Source organism: Micromys minutus (genome assembly GCF_963924665.1).
Source record: "Micromys minutus genome assembly, chromosome: 15".
NCBI classification, from domain to species: Eukaryota; Metazoa; Chordata; class Mammalia; order Rodentia; family Muridae; genus Micromys; species Micromys minutus.
The window spans coordinates 56,415,640-56,436,012 of NC_137984.1; the positions used below are offsets into that span (position 1 = coordinate 56,415,640).

Consider the following 20,373-nt stretch of genomic DNA (forward strand, 5'->3'; position numbering starts at 1 on the left):
TCTTTGGATGGCCCATAGCCAGTGACTGGCTGGGGTGGGAGGTATAGAAACCTTGATTGAAGGTGGACAGACTGAAGAGAAAGCAGGTTCCCTGGCTCTCCCTAGACTCTCCCTGACCTGTCTGGAGACCACCACCCTCCTCATGTGCTCCCTTGCCCTCTTACAGATGTCTCCTGAGGGCACTCCCTCAATAAATCACTTGCATAAAAATTTACATCCTAGGTTCTTCTGCTGAACATAGCTAATCAAGATCATAGACTATATTATGCCTTTATCTCCTATTTGGGGCGATATATGTCTATTGCTGATTTTTATTTTATTTTATTTTAATATCTAATGTAGGGGTCACACGAGAGGTTTGTTAGTTTCTAAGAATAAATGAAGTAATGTTTAAGCTGATTCTTTAACAGAAAGGTAAGTACAATACACTGTCCTATGTCACATAGATTTTTCATCGCTCCTTGAGCCTCCTTAGAGATGTTAGGCTGGACCTTTCCATACAGAGTGGAAAATGAGCATGCCTGGGACCCGACGTTCCCACGTGACTCAGCAGGTGGCCTGTAGTAGACCATGGACTCTGCAGAGCTCATTCTGCAGGAATGTGACATTGAATGTGACATTGAATGTGACATTGAATGTGACATCAGACATGAGAGCTCTCCACAGTGTAACCCAGCCCTCTGGGAGAACCCTAGCCATTTCTGTCTTAAGGGGCAAAAATCCTTTCTGAAGCAACCTGAGAATTTCATTGTGAGTAGTTATCAAATAAAGATTCTCAGTCTCTAGGCCACTTTTCAAAGTGCTAAGCATAGTCCTCTTACCTGTGAAGACTGTAGTCTTTCCCCTCTCTTGTAAACAGTAAGTATTTGATGATAGATCCTTGAACAGCCATCTGAATGCTCTGGACACCTCCCTGAGTGTATGAAGAACAGTAGGGTTGAAAGGCTGGAGCTGGTTTATATCCCAGTGGACCATTGGGCCAGCAGTCCTGGAAGTGAACCTGGAACCAATGGTGCTGATTGCTCTTCTCTGTGGTCTCCCCTTCCTGGTGTCTCCTGGGGCTTAGCACAGGGACCCTACTGTTCTGTCACCTCCTGTGAGGGCTGTGACTGGGTGCCATCACCAAGCTAAACTTCACAATGACTAGTTCTCTGTGGTACTCTTGGTCTGGTGCCTGGGAAATTAGGGTCCCCTCCCTCCACCACTTTTGTGCCCTGCTTCATATCACATGTCTACACTGGAAGGAGATGGGAAACCAGTTGACTAGCTCCTGGAATGTAGGTGTGACTAGTGACTTCTGACAAAAATTATTGATATTTTTAAACAAGCCAGAAAGAGTGTGCCAACTTCCTTCTACCTTGGGAATCATTATGGGGGTCTGAAATTGGTAGAGACACCATGCAACAAGAGCTAAGCCGGGTTGGAGGCGTAAGGCATGTGGACTTTGTTGGAGCCTAAATAATACTTGGTAACTTTACAAAGTCTTTTCTCACTTATAGTTACACTTTCATCCCTGCATTTGGTTGACTCATGCATCCACAGAAGCAAGGGTCAGCATCACTGGAAATGACGGAACCTGTGCTCACCTTTCCCACTTGTAAAGCAAAAGCCAGATCAGAGCAGGGATCGTGGAACTTAAAACACGCCTTTCTCCAGTCACTGCTGAGGACTTGGTTTGTATTTCCAAAGAGGCTTCTTTGCAACATCTGAAAAAGGACAGTGAAAAAAGGTGTGAAGTAAAGGATTCAGCTGGGGACAGTGACCATCCTGGTGAAAGCGTCAGCTTTGCTCACATCTATGTTCAGATTCTCCTCAGACTTGAGTTTCTGAATCCATTGCATAAAGTCCTGGGCAAAACTTTTACATCAGGTTCTCTTAGAACACTGCCCTGAGAATCTCTTGTGCCTTGTTTTTGTGTCTCCTTCCTACTGTCAGCCAGCTCCAGTGAGTGCCAAAGCTCTCCAAGACCCTGTGATGCCTACAATCTTTGAGACTTTTCTCTCTTGATCTAAGGGAGGAGATTGAATGGACAGTACCCCGTATTTCTGTCCTTAGTACAATAGTAAGTGATTCAGTGATATGCACCAAGGATCTTGGATGTTTTTCTGGATACTTTTGAGCCCACTGAGGTCTATGAAGGAATTTCTCCTTGAGCTGTTTCTCTCAAGGGATTTTTATCATGGTCCTTGTTTCTTGACTGATTTGCTCTGTCATGATGTCCCTACCAAGACAGAATGAAATCCTCTGTTATGAGCCAAATTTAATAAAAGAAACTAAGCTGCTTAGTGTCCTCTTTTTATCTAGACTGTGAGAGCGAAGGCAGAGAAGGGAGATGCTTGTACTCACCGAGCTGACAAAAACAATGGGTCACTGCACCCCAGTCCTCTAATCGTCCCCCATTTTGATTCTATACTTTCCATCTTTATGTATTCTTTTGTGTGAAAAATCACTGCTTAATTATTTTTATTAGATTGGCTACTTTTTGTAATTTAATAAAGACTTGAATTGAAAGGACACTTTATACCACTCCTGCCAGTGAAAAGCTAAAACAATTGTCATGTGTCATCAAAGAAATAAAACAGGAGTTAAAGGTTATGACGAGATACTGCTGCTGCGTCCTGGCTTTTCTTCATTAAGCAGAGAGGTGAAAGGTTTTGAAGAAGAGTGGCTGTGTACAGTCAGTTCCCTGGCGTGCCAGAGTGGAGAAGGGATAGCTTCCTCCAAGGTGAGAGCTCTATAGAATGGTATTTAATGTCACATCCCTAGGAGCAGAGGTACTCACTCACAGTCTGGGACAGAGTCTGAGCAGAGAGGGTGTCCTGGGACCAGTGAGAAACTGGGGAGGAAGGCAAAGGGTGGTTCAAAGGGTAGACACTGAAGATGGGGAAACTCTGTGGCCTGATCTCAGAGGGCTTTAAACATCAAGTTGAGGTGCTTGGAGTCAGTTACAGAACACTAACAGGCTCCCGAACCCAGCTGGTCCAGAGCCACGATACCCTTTCCTATCTTTGCACAGAGCAGGTCCCTTGGGGTTGCAGAAGGAAATGTAGGAGCACCTAGTGTGTTCTTCCCCATGGCAGCCTATTTTCACAGCTGGAGTTGCTTTTCTTACATCTTTGTGGCCACCTTCAAGAAAAATTTGTCTTTATAAAGACTAGAAGTGTGTGTATTTTCTTGGCAGCCAGACCTGAGTAGTTGGAAAATTCTCTGAGCTGGGTCTCTGGGCAAAGGCATGGTAAGGGAAAGCAGCAAGCATGCCCAGAGGCTGGAGATAAACCATGACGGTACACTGTGGCAAAGAGGCTTTTGGCCCAAAGTGTACACAGGAGAAGCATGGCAAACTAATGAAAAGCCTTTTCCCAGACTCAGAGTCAGAATAGGCCAGAAGACAGACTTTGCTAATCCTGCCTCTGTGTTAGGCTTAAATGCTATCTTATAGTAATAACAAACTAGGTTCGTTCCTGTTTATGGTTAAACCTCTCTTTCTCAAGAACTGGGCTATGTCCCACCTGTAACCTTACCTCCAAATGGCTCTGTACTGCCTGATCCAGGAATGGGAATCATGCCTTTGTTTCAAAAGGTTATTATGACAACCTGTTGTTATGAACACCTTGCAACCATATCTATGTGTTTCAGAGGTTGCTAGGAGCAACTCTCTATACTCATTTTCTGCCTCTGCAACTCCACAGATTTGTCTTCCAAACCCACCATTTGGAAACCCCTGGCTCCTAAGCTATATCTTACCTATGCCCAATGATGAGCTCTTGAACTCTGCCTGACTTACAGGGAGACAGCCCCAATATATAGATTTTAAAAACTTGCTCTAACTAATTGCTTGCCTTAACTAATTTGGCCATGATTTGGGCCACAGAATTCTTGAACCTGTGAAATTAACAACTTCTAACCCAAGGCCTGAGAAGCTCCAACTAACACTGACCTTGTTGACCATGGAACCCCCTTATTTCCAAATTGAGAAGTGGGACAGCTGCTCTCAACCCACATCATGCCTGTTAATGATGAATAAGGGAAAGGGCCTTTGGGAATCGTGCTTGGTAAAGGCAGAATGTCACCATCTTGCCTGTCAGTGTGCAATTGTCTATGTAGTGTGGGAGAATGTCCCAACACAGATGGGACAATACTAAAAATCAGCAAGGAAAATGGAGGAACAGCCATATATAAACATGAAAAATGAAGACTAAGAAAGCTTATGGTTGAAATTTAACTCAAAGACTGCAAGCTCAAGCAGACTTCCTGTTGCTACCTTCAGCTTGGCCTCACCTTTCAGTTGTACCTCTGAGGAACTCTGGAGCAGAGCTGGAGGCACCCCAGCCGGCGTAACAAAGATGGCCGAGCTTATGTGTAAAATGCTAATTTTCATATCAGATATAATTTATGGTAAAATTAATCTGACAGACACTTGATAATTTATGGTTGCCTTAGTTAGGGTTTCCATTGCTATGAAGAGACACCATGAACCAGGCAACTCTTAACAAAGAACAACATTTACTTGGGGCTGGCTTACAGGTTCAGAGGTTCAGTCCATTATCATCAAGGCAGGAGTATGACAGTGTCCTGGCAGCCATGGTACTGGAGGAGCTGAGAGTTCTACATCTTCATTGAAATGAAGCCAGGAGTAGATTGTATTCTTGCATCTAGGAGGAGGGTCTCAAAGCCCACCCCAACTGTGACACACTTCCTCCAACAAGGCCACACCTCCTAATAGTGCCTCTCCCTAGGCTAAGCATAGCAATAGCATTTTTATCTTATTTGCTAGTTTTCTAGTGTCTGTAACACACACATTCAAACAGGTGCTCAATCATAATCCTCATCATGTTTGATCTCCTTACCTGTTTGAATATGTGTGTGTGACACCTCTGTGAATGACGATCACTGTCATTGTCACAATCATCATCGTTAGTAACGGACATGGAGCTAGGAAAGTGTTTGTTATAAATACAGGACTGTTTACAAGCACGAGGACAAGCGGCGGTGTCAGGGCAAGACAATGGAAAAAGTCCTCTATTTCGTCCCCTTGCCGAGGCCATTCCAGTTGTAACTGAAATCTGATATCCTTGATGGAGAATTATCCAACTCTATTCTAAAAACAAAGGGTCATGATGTGCAATTAACTCATCTTAGCCTGTGTGTGCGGAACCTCCTAACTTTCTCTTAGCTGCTGAGAAACTGTCTGCTGTCTGCTTCTGCGAAGCTCCCCCCCCCCACACACACACACTTGAAGCTGCTAAACAAGATGACAGGATGTGCTGTTTGCCTTCAGAACCCTGTGCTCTGGACACCTGAGGTCACACCTAGATCTCTAACTACGTCGGGTGTGGTTCCAGCTGGCTGAAACAAGACTTTCAATTAGCTCTAAACCATGTCTGAGTGGTCATCTCTGGTGGGCTACCTGTAACACAAACAAGCAGGAAGTCATAATTTATGACCTCAAGATGGGAGGTAGTGGGTCTTAAGCTAGGAAAAGGAGCATCCTCACCCCTTCCTGACTTTTTCCCCTTCCCACAAGTCTCATCTCAGAGATCTCCATTACTCAACCCCAGCAGAAGCCAGGATAAGGGTTTCTGTATTAATAAGGAGCCCCTGTTTATAGAAACACACCAGTTCAAGTTCATGGGCAGAAAACAGGTTTATAGCAGATCTCACTAGTGGGTCCTAAAATGCCTCAGAGTGATATGCAGAGATAGAATTAATAACGTCCACCGAGGCCTGTCGATGAACTAGACCACAGACAGGTTGGTGCACCAGGCTCTACCTCTTTACACGACAAAAGCACACATGCTGTCCCTACAGCAGAGCCCACACTTCTCTCTCTCTCTTTTTTCTTAAAATTTTATTTAAAAGAGAGAGAGAGAGAGAGAGAGGGAGGGAGAGATACATGTATGGATTTTAAAAAGCATTTTGGCATAAAACTATATGAATATATTTTTGTCAGTACTTGATTTTTTTAAAGGTTTGATAGTATGCATTTAAATCTTACTAGTTACCATACGCATAAAGTACATGTAAAACAAAACGTAACATGGAAACAGTCAAAGTTTTCTTGGTGTGTATAGATTAAACATAATGATTTTTAAATATCAAAAATTGCCACAGGGCTATCTTCTTAGCTCTCGAGTTATTAATGATTTAAAATCTAGGTGTATGTACCCAAGTCTAAGTGGGTGCTATACACTTGTTGTTCTTGCTTTTCTAAGAAGGACTGAAGCTTCCACTTTTTGGCTTTTTTATTTTTTTTTTAGCTTCATGTGATCTGTGAGTTGCTTCTTGGGTATTCAGAGCTTTCTGGGGCTAGTATCTAATTATCAGTGACTGCATATTATGTCTGTTGCTTTGTGCCTGGGTTACCTCGCTCAGTATGATATTCTCTAGATACATCCATTTTCCTAGGAATTTCATGAAGTCATTACTATCACTTTTTATCAGATTTCTAGGGATTTTACAGCTATATCAGGGACTCGTTTATTGGTTGCTAATAAGTGGTCACCAGAGTGTGTTCCAGGCTGGGTGTGGGCTAAGGGTCTGGAAGTCAAAGCAGATAAGGACCTAGAAAGGACAGGACCAGCTAAGAGCCCAGTGGAAGCTGTTAGCTTGTCCCATCCACCAAGCGTGCCGTAGAAGTGAGGTACGAAAAAAAGCTCTAGTGTGAGACAAAGGCAGCAGCAGTGAGAAAGAGAGAAGAGGATGAAGCAGGTGGGAGTGTTGCTGTGCCTAACCGCCATTTCCTGAGGGGATTCCCAGCAAAGAGAGAGCCTGTGCCCTGTCAGAAGGCATCATGAATCAAGATCTGCAGAGCCACACCAGACACTCAGGAAGGGTTTGAGTCAGAGGCTCTGACAATTTGCCAGGCGGCTGCACTGTCGAAAGGCTGATTAGGACTGGCCAAGCCTCCAAACCTCCTCCCTAAAACAGGCTAGGTCCAAATCCCAAGGCCCCAACGGTGAAGTCCCAAGGCGTGTTTAATGAATGCTTCTGTTATTCAGGGACACACTAGCATCTGGGCCACGTAGTGGGAATAAGTCCAAATTCATTTTTTAAAGAAAAATCAATCTCTCTACTTCTGGGACTTCCTTAACACTCCATCAACTCTGTTTCCACTGAGCAGGTCCGAATCCTTTGTTTTACAGCCTTTTCCAAGGGAAGGGACTGCCTTTGGGGCAGTGGGCACGCTCAGGTCTCTGCTTGTGATTGTTGTTACAAGAGCTTTCAGACGAGCACTCTCCTGCCTCCCCAGCACTTTCAAACATCTGTGAGTGCTTTTTATTTTTAAAATTTCTGTGTATTTTTAAAAATAGACAGTACATTGTGTGGCTCAAAAGCCAGAGTACAAAATGTAAAAAGGCTTCCTCCCCATTAGTCTCCTGGCTCATCCCCCACCTCCTCTGTGGCCTAGGAAGCTTTGTGGAATTTACTTTTTTATTTGCAGGCAAATATCAATATAGAATCACAGTTTTCTTCTCTTTTCACATAAAAAGTAGTTTATCTTTCACACATATAAATTTGAGTGATAATACACAGAAATTTCTTATAGTTGTAAAAACATTGTATCTAGTAAAATGCACATAGAAACTGATCAACCTGTATCCAAAATGTTTGGGATGTCAAAGGTTTCAGAATTTTGAATATTATGTGTTACACACTCTGTGTGTGTGTCTCTCTGTGTGTGTATGTGTGTGTGTGTGTGTGTGTGTGTGTGTGTGAAGATACCTTGGGAACAGGGCTCAGTTATGAACATGAAGCTAGCTGCAGTCTGTATAATTCTCATGTCCAGTACACAGAGGAGCAGAGGCAGTTGCTATGACACTTAGTATGCCTGCTTTTGACTGCAACATGAAGTCAGGAACTTTCCTCTTATCCTGTCAATGCTCAAACACGTTTTGGACTTTGGAACATTTTGGTTTTGGGCTAGTCACACACAGGCTAACGGTTTTAGCTAAGTGTAGACTTCATAACCTTTGAGGCCTAGACACACAAGGGTTCATTACTTAGAAGAATGGCTAACTAGGAATTGCACAAGTCAGTGGAACGAGCATCTTAGGCCTTATGAGAACCCTGCTACCTGCCTGTTCTCCTGTGAGCCAGAGAGAAGGCTGTGAGGGAAACAGATCTGCTTACGCAAACACACACCCTGCCTCGATGCCAAGGAGCCCAATGAAGAAGACTTTAGAGTAGTTCTATGTAGCATTTCCAGAAAATGTTTCAGTTTCTGTTCATTTCTCTGAAGTAGGACTTGGAGATTCATGTGGGACCTGGAGAGTAAGTACACATGCAGCTTCATATATGTACACATGCAGCTTCATATATGTACACATGCAGCTTCATATATGTACACATGCAGCTTCATATATGTACACATGCAGCTTCATATATGTACACATGCAGCTTCATATATGTACACATGCAGCTTCATATATGTACACATGCAGCTTCATATATGTACACATGCAGCTTCATGAACGTGGTGGGTCTGGCCACACAGCAGATGCTGCAGGTCATTGCCAAGATCCGTGTGCTGCTTTTGATTGTCTTTGCAAGTGTCCAGGGGCACATGCCTTTGAAGAAACTGCTAACTCTCATCCTTAAGCCTTGAGGCTCTAGAATGTGGCACAGACATGTGGAGGATGGGGAGAGTGTGAGACACACATTGTCTTGGAGTGTCATTCTGATTTAAAAGACCCCATTGGACAGCCCAATCACAGTGCAATCTCACCCGAGTGATCTTGCTTCCAACCCTGGCTTGTTGGGCCTAATGGGATGACTCTGTTGTCTTTCTGTGGGAGGCTCCTGTTCTAACCCCCACTCTTACCAGGGTCAAGACTTGAATTCAATAAATGGTCTGTGAGGCCAGGAGCATCCCTGATCACCTTAGAGCCTCAAATATCAGTTTTTATTTTTGTTTGTTTCTTTTGTGACAAGCCCCTTCTACGTAGTGTAGGCTGTCCTGAACTCACTGTGGCCTGAGACTCACTCAGACCCTCCTGCCTCTCCCTCCTAAGTGCTGGGACTGAAGATGTGCTATCACACCTGGTTTGTCAAGTTCTTAAGTCTATGTATTAATTGAAAGCTCCCAAGACTGTTTCTTTCTGAGATCAATACCTTGTTTGAAAGACAGGCCTAACAAATCTCTCTCTCTCTCTCTCTCTCTCTCTCTCTCTCTCTCTCTCTCTCTCTCTCTCTCTCTGTCTGTCTCTGTCTTTCTGTCTGTCTCTTTCTGTCTTTCTGTCTCTCTGCCTCTGTCTCTCTGTCTCTTTCTGTCTTTCTGTCCCTGTCTCTCTCTCTCCCTCCTGTCTACTCCTGAACATGGCCCTCTCTTACCACCTTGTGTTTTTACATTCTGAAGCACGTATCCATCTGCTACTTAGGGGGTGTATCCTAGTGTATACTGAGTAACAAGCCATTAGAATGTACCCCCTGCTCTTTCTCAAATGTAACCGTCAGGATGAGGGAGTAAAGAGGCAGAGTCTGTGAGGAAGACAGCTAACACAAGTGTCCTTCACAGGTACCATAAATAAGTCATTTTAGTGATATACTCCTTTTACGCCCAACAGCCATCGGTAGTCTCATGTTCAGCAAGGCTGTCACCGGGCAGAAGATCAGCTTCCCCAGTCTTGCTGTCTGGGGGAGGATAGCATTTCACTTCATGTTTAATTGACAAGCTGTGCTTACTGTGGCCATTGCCGGGGAGATAGGAGAACCATGCAGTTCTGAAGACACGACGGAGAGTCTCGGAATAGCACAGGCACCACTGGATGGCAACTGTCCCTGTCCTTGGAACTGAAACATTCTGGATCCACCTCCAGTTTCCTCAGCAGATATATGGCTGCCATCGTGATTCTGTATGAAACGTCAGCCCCAAGTAAAGCAAACAGTAAAGACCTCACTTAAGTCTTCAGTGTTACGGAAACATCGCATCACATTTAAAGATATCTGAAACCCTGATAAATGGCAGTAAAAGAACTGACCAGGCCAAAATGTCTGTGTCAAAGGGAACCTTAAATTTTATGGAACTGGGATGCTGAAATGTAACTGTGGAAACATAATTAATGATATCAAGATCTTGACTTGAAATTATGTTTAGAGAAAACTAAAGGGTAAATGCCACCATGCCTTGTTTTGGGATGACATTTTATAAGTGTTGAATGAGTCATGTCTTTTCCAGGTTATCTTGTTAACTTATTAATCAGACAGTCAAAGAATTGGGTCACTCCCATTACTTCTTCCTGATTCATATTTCCCTTCAAGGGAGTGTGAAACACAGAACACGCATCCCACCTTTTACGGAAATGCAAATCTATGTTTACATTTCTTTGCTGATGCTTTGGCATAGTGTGTTAGTTAAGATCACCTCTTTAGGTTCACACATCCCTATGCAGTATTATGAAAACAGCTTCCCCAATGGGCAGCTAGACCATGGCAGACTCGGTCTTCTTCACTTTTCTGTATTCTTGGAGGTAAGGATGCTTTCTTATCTCACGAACACAGCATCTGAGCTGCAGATTGCTGATGAAAGGAGATGAATTTTTTTAACCCAAGTGGAAAAATTCACACTTACACCAGTGGGCTTACCCATCCTAGGTAAAACCAGAACTTGACTTTTATTTACTTCTTCCTTTCAAAAATTGTCTTATCTTTTGAGTGGTCTATCTCCCCCGAGGTAACCATCAAAATTTAATACTTCCAGATCTAAAGTAGAAACATTATCTCCCTGATTCTAATTTAGACTATGGCTAAGAGGGTGTTTAGAAAAAAAAAAATAAGGCTTTTGCTCACACATTTCTGGGAGGAAGGTGCTTAGCATTGTAGTTAATAGTAACAATTCGGTTGCTTGATCACATATATTAGTGCCAGGAAATATCATCTTAATGCTGCGTTGCTCCTGTGACTGAAGTGCAACCCAAAATTCAAAGTCATTAACTTCTTACATACCAGGCTATATGGATGAAAAACATCTTTCATTTTACATTTTGTGAGAGATTGGAAAATCCCTTTCAACTCCCGAATATAATTTTATTTTTCTTATTTAAAAGCAGCAAGGGCAAACACACTCTCCGAGGCCTGTAGATCTGCTTTCAAAGCTGCCAAGCCCAACTGTCACCTCAAACCTTTGTGTTGTAAGTCAGACTTTTCTGTTCTAATATCACCTTTTCTAAAACAATAGCATATGGTGTACTTAGTGGAGGAAAGTAGCTCTTAAAAGTAGGAAGAGAGATTACTGAGAAAAAAAAATCTTCCATGGGTTTTCTAGCTTTGTGTTTTCACCCGATAAATGCTACTGCCTGTGTGACATTATGTGCATTGAATAAACTCAGATTACGCTGTTAAATGTGATTGCTCAAAGAAGCAACTACAGAGAAAGTCATTACCCGAGCTACTTGCCCCTCTTCATTTCTGAGTTTGGGAAAGTAGTTACCTGAGGAGTTGTATGACTGTTTCCCAACCTATAAGTGAAAGAGAGAACATTAAGTAGACTACTCAGTCTGGTTAAATCTCACATCCGCACACCTCCCCAGACCCTGCCTTGCTGGGGAAGTCTCTGTCAGATAGGTTAGGGGGGCATTTTAAATATAAGTCTATAATGGAAACTTGTCACAAGCCAAGCATAAAAGTTGATTACTTAAACAGTGAGAATCTCTGTGTCACAGAAGTGTGACGATGACATCTTACCTGAAGACTCCCCTCCATTGGTCAAAAAATAAAAGTTTCCTAGTAATTTCATTTAAGTCCAGCTCTAAAGGATTTCGCTCCTGGATTGAGATCTCTGGATCCATTTAAATAATTCGGGGATTTGGACAAAGGAGGTTGTTCAGGTAGAGGAGCTGCCTGCGTGTGGGCAAGCTGTCCGGAGCACAGGCAGCCCCGAGCTCCAGTCACAGGGTTGCTGCTCTGAGCAGATTCCATTAAACTTTCATTAGAGATGGAGTACATTGTTTTTTTTTCTTTCTTTCTTTTTTTTTTTTTTGCTTTTGACCACTGCATAAGTTCCTTGAATGTTTAATCCGGGATAGATTTCCAAACAAAAGGGTTCCAATTACCCATATCAAATCATTGGAGCTAATGGAATTGATGAGGCACTGTGCGGGTGTAACTAACCCAACTGTTCCTGAGGCAGGGTATCTCCTGGAGCAGAAGTCCGTTAGCACTGGGGCTGGAACCATGATCACATAAAAGATGATTGTACAGGCAAAGGAAGACAAACAGATTTTTGGTGTAGAATTTGGTGAACAGAAGCCTGGCACAGAGGCAGAAGGACTGCTCTGATTTGTTTCAAGGAGGAATCTCAAGAGTAACGTCTTCCCTATTGGCTGAATGCATTGTAAGTAATTGGCACTAAAAACATCAGTGGCTGTCACACCACTTTGGCTGTTGCTGCAAAAACAAAGGATTGCTCACCAGCAAGTGTTTTATCCCCCTTTCCCACTACTGAGTGTTAAAATGGAACCTCTTAAGGAGATCATTTTTTTCTGAAGACATTTCTGAACATCAGTCCCATAAAATCAGAGGCATGCAAAGAGGTCGCTTAGTTTTATTGTAGTCAGGGCAGAGAGGATTGGTACATACATAGCCCTGGAGGAAAGAAAGGCAGAAAATCACAGGCACCTTTCGACTTCCACAGTGTGGCCCTAGGGACACTCTGCACTGTCTCTTTGACTAATTTGGGATGATGTTAACCACTTCATAGTCACATGTCCCATGAATGTCTACCAGATTTAGTGTTCTGTTATAGACCTAAGAGGTGTAAAGAAGTCCGTTAATTGTCCCTGTTTAACTATTAATTCTATTCCCATAAAAGTCTCCTTTGTTTTTCTCTTTATAATTTTACAGTTGGAATGGTGGCATCCATGTTTAATATTTATTAGGTACCCCTACTACTGAGAAAAGAAAGAAAGAAGAAATTTCATAATTCTTGTTCTCAACGAATATAATAATGAGAAATGTTCTCAAAATTTCTATTTAGAAAATCATATAAAAATAAATTTTAGATCTGCCATCTAAATTATTTAAAGACTTAAAAATCCAGAAGTGAAGAACAGCTAAGAAGTTCATTTTTCTTAAAAATTGTTATGAAATCTGTGTGTTTAGGGCTGTTTTTCTTCTGACTTGCATAGAATGCTTTGAAGATAGACACACACATCCAGTGATGGACAAGGTGACAATACACATGAGAGTCACCAGCAGAGGCCATGGTGGATAAGATGTCCTTCCCTCGGTGGTGCAGGAAGCCCAGAGAGGAAAGGCTGTGAAGCTAACACATGAGCTAGCATGAGCAAGAGAAAGGCCAGGGCAGCTGCACAACCTCTGTGCCCACGCCTCTTATCTCTGGATCACACTTTACCTACTACACACTGCCTTTGACAAATTATGTAATCTGTACTGGCTGGTTTTGTGTCAACTCGACACAAGCTGGAATTATCACAGAGAAGGGAGCCTCAGTTGAGGAAATGCCTCCATGAGATCCAGCTGTAAGGCATTTTCTCAACTAGTGATCAAGGGGGGAGGGCCCAGCCCATTGTGGGTGGTGCCATCCCTGGGCTGGTAGACCTGGGCTCTATAAGAAAGCAGGCCGAGCAACCCAGGGGGAGCAAGCCAGTAAGTGACATCCCTCCATGGCCTCTGCATCAGCTCCTGCTTCCTGACTGCTTGGATTCTAGCCCTGACTTCCTTTGGTGATGAACAGCAATGTGGAAGTGTAAGCTGAATAAACCCTTTCCTCCCCAACTTGCTTCTTGGTCATGATGTTTTGTGCAGGAATAAAAACCCTGACTAAGACATAATCATTTTTTATATAAGTGTTTCTTTTAATCTGTGAAATGGGAATGATTTGCTATCTTTATTAAGATGTCTAATCTATGAACATAGTATATCTTCTTGTTTGGACTGTGTTTATCTCCCAAGTGTTCTGTAGACTTAATCCAAGACTTGGTTAAGTCAAATGATGACAGCCATTTAACAAACTTTTCATTCACAATCATCCCTTGTTCAGTTCACTACTTCCCACACTTTTTCCTTTTCAGTTAGGTGCTGGCAAGGGGGGAAGGGCTGATTCTGGATACCAAGACGTAGCTACATTTAGCAGAGCTTTTGAGCATTTCTTAAAAAGACATAGAATGGAAGGACTGGATATAAAAGTGAGGCCAATGGGGAAGAAGGGTTACAAGGTCCTGGATCGGGGCTGGAGGGCAGGGTCAGTAGGAAACCCAGGACTATTTTCCTTCTCCTATGGTTTGTATCTTTTCCCCTTGCCCACAGCAGTCACCCAATGTTCCTGCCCCAAGTCTGCTTTTGATGCAATGAAGAAGTGTGGGTAATTTGAGTATGGTGTATAGAATTCCAACCATGAGAACAGCTTGTGTGGATTCCAAGTATGGAAAATGTAATGGGATCAAGGTTTGCTCTGTGCCTTTGAAAAGTCATGACTGCCGTGACAATCATTTCCTTGGTTCAGTCTTAAAGTCACCTTAGTAAGCCTGGGACTTACACAAACATTTTCATTAGCTTGCAAGATTACATCAAATTTTTCTCTCTTGTTGCTTTCATGTAATACTTCATCTACAGAGAAGGTGAACTTTAGAGGCTCTTGGTTTTATTTTTAAAGTCTTGTTAGTGTCTAAATCACTTTGCCTCTGGAAAGATTTCTTTAGGATCAGGTTAAACCCTGTATGTCTCATTATTCACTTTCTCTAGTTCTACTTTCTGACATGGAACTGGATATTCCTAACAGAATTCTGCCAATCCGCATCTCCTAGGAGATGGCTGGTGTATTCTCCTTTCGTTCTTTGGTTTTATAGTGAGAAGGAGAAAGATGAGGTCAGGCCCAGGGTCAGATGTCTGCTCTTCTAACAATATAACCATAGAGAAGTCATTAGGTCTTCCAATTTGTTTCCGATGCTCCTTTTGACACAGGTAATAGAATCTTAATGACCATGACTCGCCAAAAATCCAACTTTTAATCAGTGTTTTCTCATCTTTTACATGTTAAAGTTCCCCCTTAATATCTTTATATTTATGGTTTACTTATTTATTTACTATTAATGTATTATTTTCAGAGTGGCAGCAAGAGTCTGAGACAGGCCAGGAACTCCAAAGTTCTGAGAGAGGAAATGGCCTCAGTTCCTCAGCAATTGCCTTTGGCCGAGTAGTAATGGCTGTGGATCCCAGTGATTATTTGAAAGGCCTTAATGACTAGGATGGTACATGGAAAATATATGTTGAGGGTTTTTTTTTTTTTTTTTTTTTTGCACCCGATTCCTCAAAACTTGGGAATTCCTGAATAACAAAGGAAATGGATGATCCTTCCCTACAAACTGGCAGACTCAGAGTAGAACCGGTTCCTAGGAAGACTAAGCCTTGATTAGAAGTTTGGAACTTTCAGCTGAAACCCCTGACTTCTGTGGAGTGAAAAGAGGTTGAATATTTAGTTTATCACCAAGGCTAATGGCTCAATTTGTCAGTAATGTCAGGTAAAGATATTCCTAGGTATTTAGGGAGTTTCTCAGCTGATAATTGTACCCAAGCATCAGAGAGAATGCCTCTTCTGTGGGACAGAGGCTTCTGTCCTTTGGACATGTCGAGACTCTTGGGACCTTTATAAATGTTTTCATCTTGTTGCTTGTTTGCATCTTTTTAAATACAGCTAAGAGGCATTCTGAGTTCTGTGCCCTATTCTGCCGAATTACCAAGGTTTCTTGGGGACCATTGTTTTAGAGCTCGTAGGTCGAATTTTGGGTAACTGTTATAAATTGTTTGAAAATGTTGAAAGTCAAACATGGAGAGTGAGTCGTAGTTCAACAGTGAGGAGTTTGCCTGGGTGCCAGGTCATTTTCTTTTTGCTATAACCAAATACCAATCAGAAGCAACTTAAAGGAAATATTTATTTTGAATTACAGTCTCATGGTAGAGAAGGCACAGGCACTAACCTGGTTGTATCTTCTGTGGCAGAAGTTTGTTTACATCTTGGCAGAGGAAATGCAGATTTGAAAATCAGGAGCAGAGCCAGGCTATAAAAATACACAGTGGTTTATTGTCTCTATGCTAGGCTAAGTATCAAAAAGTTTCACAGTCACCGGAACTGCAGCATTAGCTGGGGACCAAGTGTTCAGATCTATGCACGCATGGCCTGGACAATTCACTTTCAACCCTGGATTCAATCCAAGCACTGTAGGAAACAGAAAAATGTATTCAATACACTTAACCTGCCATCCGGGCTCAGTGTCACCGGCCATAGACACGCTCAGAGCTCTAACATCAACTGACAGTGAAGCCAAATCACCAAATGCAAAACCCATCTCATGCCAGGGAATCTCCTGCAGGTTACTGAATACCAGAATGGCTATGTGGAGACATTTCTGTGGGACAAGTGGACCGTGCCACCAAACAGAGGAACTGGTAAGGTTGAGTGAGCACAGCCCCATGAATCTCAGAACTGAGAACGGTAGACGTGGGACCAACTCCCTGACTAACTCTTCTTGCTTCAGACCATGCAACCACCCACCCCACTGAGGATCATGGCAATCAGTCACTTAGCACAAAAACCTGGAGTTCTGCGTGCTAATAAAGTATCTAGATAGGTCCCGATCGGCTAGTCAATGAGCTTCCCTTCCTGGGCATTTCTTCCTGCAAAAGGGCTTTAATCCTTGGTTCACTGAGTAAGGTGTATACATTCACATTTGGCATCAGATAAAGCAGTTTGGACAAGCAAGGACTTCCTTAAGGATCACATAGCCGGAGGTGGGGGCAGGGGTGGGGGTGGGGCTTTGTTGTAAAGAGCTGCACTTAAAGTTCAGAATTAGTCCTCGACTTGTAAATAAGGATGGAGAGTCAGCCTGGCCCACTGGCTTGTGAAACTGATCAGGGATCCCGCTAAGCCGTGCCCCAAATTCCTGACCCACAGACACTTAGATAACAAATGGGTGCTGTTTCAAGATGTCAGGCTGTGTGTCTGCCAAGATGCTTGGGTGTCCCGAGTGCACTCGCTCAGGGAAGCAGGACTCGGTCAGTAATGAGAGATCCCAGTCTCCTGTGTACCCAGGCACAGCTGGAACAACGCTGGGAGGTAGGAATGGGGGTCCTCTGTCCATGCTCCCCTCCAGGTGTCCACACGCCAGGCAGGAAAGAGAGGATAGAGCCCAGGGCAGAATCTGGTTTGATTCTGAGTGCCAAGAATACAGACGGACTGAGGGAAACACACACATGTCTCAAGGGTTCACAGGCATAGATTTGTGATCTCACTTCTTGGGAGGCTGTGGCGAAGTTCTAGGCTAGCCTCAGCTGCCTAGTAACACTGTTTAAAAAACAAAACAAAACAATAACAACAAAACAAGAATTAGCCAAACAAAAACCCGCAGGAACAGTCCTCAACTCCTCCCACAGAGTGAGAGGAGAGTAAGACACCTGTCTCTCTGTCTAGGACCACATGCGGCAGTGATGGCTCTGAAGTTTCTCACTGGGTATCTGCAGTGCCATAGCAATCCTGTTCTTTATGTTCCTCACTGTGTTAACGAGTGTCTTCTGTTTCCTTGACCTTGCAGTAACAGACATGTGATGTTCACACTGGTGGACCTGAGACACAAAGGCTCTGCCGGATTAATCCTGTCGCTGGTTCGAATCTGCTCCTTTTTTTTTTTTTTTCTTTTTATTCTTTTCCTGGTTTTAGGGACCACTCCAGTGCCTCAGAGGTGACAAGGAAGCAACGTACAGATCGTTGAATCTGCTGGGCAGTCTCATGTGGGGGTGTGGGAGAGAACCTGGTGGAGGGAAAAGGGAAGAAGAGCCTGGGTAGCCTGTTCAGGGCAGCCTGCTCTGCTCTGCTCTTGGCAAACCAGTGAAGAGACAGAACAGGACCGGAGCCCTGGAGCCCAGAGCAATGGCTGCTTCCTCTGTCTTCACAGAAACCCCCTGGGTGATTGATTCCTTCCCTACAGAGTCTAGGGCAAGCAACTTAGATACAGCAGGACAGTGTTTAACGCACAAGTTTGGCCCTTGATTATGTAACCTCACTCTTACTGGCTGAAAAGTTGTATATAAGTTTTTGTAGTGGACAATAAAAGTTAGACCCCAATGCCCTGGTCTCTGGAGTCTGAAATTCTGTGAGCTCTGTCTCTCTTTCTTCCCCACCCCAGTCCAGGTTCTGACAGTCTCACCTAAGAAACGTCCCTTTCTGGGCCTAATCAAGTGAAAAAAAAAAAAAAGCTACCGGATTGGACAATACGAGACGATTTCTATGGAATATGTTGGTGGACAATACGAGACGATTTCTATGTAATATGTTCGTGGGTTCTACTGAACGTCTCAGGTCTGCCTCGCTCTCCTGAAGTCTCTTGAGACCCAGGGCGTTGTCTGGTTCCGATGAGGTTTTGTTTGTGATTAGGTTTTGGAGCACTCTGTGCTGCTTTCATGGTCACAAAGATGTTCCATTTTCTTGGAATCTAGATGGCTCCTTCAGAGGCATGTAACTCTAGGACCCAGAAGCCTTCCATATTGATAAAATCAGGAAGGGAGGCAGCCTAGCCAGTAAGAAATGAGGTCCAGCAAGCTTCTTAGAATCTTCATACAGGTAGTGGGCGGCCTCCTGTCCTCCCACCGCTTACACCATCTGCCATGTGTGTTTAGCCAGAGGTGACTCCTTATGTGACTATTGATAGTATTGGGGACAACACTATTATGAGGCTGTCCCCCATCTCCTGGCAGCTGTGACTGCAAGTTTGTATCTATTCTAAGACTGTATCTCAGGATTTCCCTGGCTCTTTTAACAATGTAATCAGATCCGTCACCCTCTCTACTGGGAAATAAGTTATAAATAACAAATCAGAGTGCTCTTTCATCAGAGGCTACGGTTACTAGGCGACAGGCACAGTCAGGTTCTCTGTTGTTACTGAACATCCATGTTGCAGGGTGAGGTTGGGCTCTTGCCCTTGGCCTTTCAAATAATTTTTAATATACATTTTTTGCCTAGAAAACAAGCTTTAAAGGAACAAAGATAGGCTGTAATCTGGACTGCTCTGAAAGTCTGGATGAATTGATTCACCTTTCTGGGCCTCAGTTTCATGCTAATTATAGAGATGAAATGGTTGGGATACAGTAATGACTAGCCCACAGTCCGTATTTATTCTTATGCTTTGATATATCTTATAATTTAAGTTATTTTCGTATCTTGATTTCTTTTTATTATTACTATTTTGATTTCTTGAGACAACATTTCCCTGTGTATCCCAGGTTGGTTATCTGCCTTAGCCTAAGTGCCAAGGTAGTGGATACAGGGCACCATGTCTGCCGGATTGTTATGTGTTTATGTGAATAAAGAAAGGAGAGAAGAACATCTATTACACTATTCCATAGTCCTACAGAGCATACAATCATAAAACATATGATGATACAACTACATACTGTATAACAACATAATACTTTATAATTAAAAACTTGTACCTATCAGGAAAGTTTTATTGGAACACACTCTATCCTGTGAGCACTTTTGCACACAGTAGAGGATTGAAGAGTGGTAACCGAAACCAAAGGGCCTGCCAAACCTAACATATTTTCTATTTGATCCCATCTAGAAACGTTGCTGACTCCACAACTGGATAGAGCCGTATTTTTAAAATAAATTTGATTACTTAATTTATTTATCTACATTTCAGATGTTTTCCCCCTTCCCAGTTTCCCCTCCGAAATCTCCCTATCCCATTCCCCCTTCTCCCGGCTTCTATGAGGGGGCTCTCCCACGCACCAACCTACCTCCACCTACCACCCTACCACTTCCCTACGCTGTGTGGCATGGAGCCTTCATAGGACCAAGGGCCTCTCCTCCCACTGATGCCCAACAAGGCCATCCTCTGCTGCATATGCAGCTGGAGCCATGGGTTCCTCCATGTGGACTCTTTGATTGGTGGCTTAATCCCTGGGTGTTCTGACTGGGGGGGGGGGTCTGGTTGGTTGATATTGTTGTTTTTCCAGTGGGGTTGCAAACTCCTTCAGCTCCTTCAGTCTTCCCCTAACTCCTCCACTGGGGTCCCTGAGCTCAGTCTGATTGATGGTTGGCTGTGAGCATCGGCCTCTGTATTTGTCAGGCTCTGGCAGTCTCTCAGGGAACACCCATACCAAGCTCCTGTCGGCAAACACTTCTTGGCATCAGCAATGGTGTCTGGGTTTGGTGTCTGCAGATGGGATGGATCTCTAGGTGGGGCGGGCTCTGGATGGCCTCAGCTTCACCTTTTGTCCCTGCATTTCCTGTAGACAGGAACAATTCTGTGTTAATATTTTTGAGATGGGTGGGTGGCCCTCTCCCTCAACTGGGAGCTATGTCTACAGTCTGGATAAGGCCTCCACAGTCTCTCTCTCCCCATTACTGGGTATTTCAGTTAATGT

The 20,373-nt window shown here is 43.4% G+C and overlaps 1 protein-coding gene across 1 annotated transcript in view; it reads right to left on the reverse strand.

The window, feature by feature from the left end:
* The window catches only part of MINDY4B (MINDY family member 4B), a gene marked incomplete at both ends in the record, with an annotated part of 44,664 nt that extends 32,967 nt beyond the window's left edge, over positions 1 to 11,697 (reverse strand). The window contains 5 exons of the mRNA XM_080929604.1: positions 822 to 913; positions 1,587 to 1,706; positions 9,682 to 9,849; positions 11,379 to 11,453; positions 11,680 to 11,697. Coding sequence (XP_080785730.1) covers positions 822 to 913; positions 1,587 to 1,706; positions 9,682 to 9,849; positions 11,379 to 11,453; positions 11,680 to 11,697 — 473 coding nt within the window. The remainder of the gene's footprint in view (positions 1 to 821; positions 914 to 1,586; positions 1,707 to 9,681; positions 9,850 to 11,378; positions 11,454 to 11,679) is intronic.
* Between the last annotated feature and the right edge of the window lie 8,676 nt (positions 11,698 to 20,373).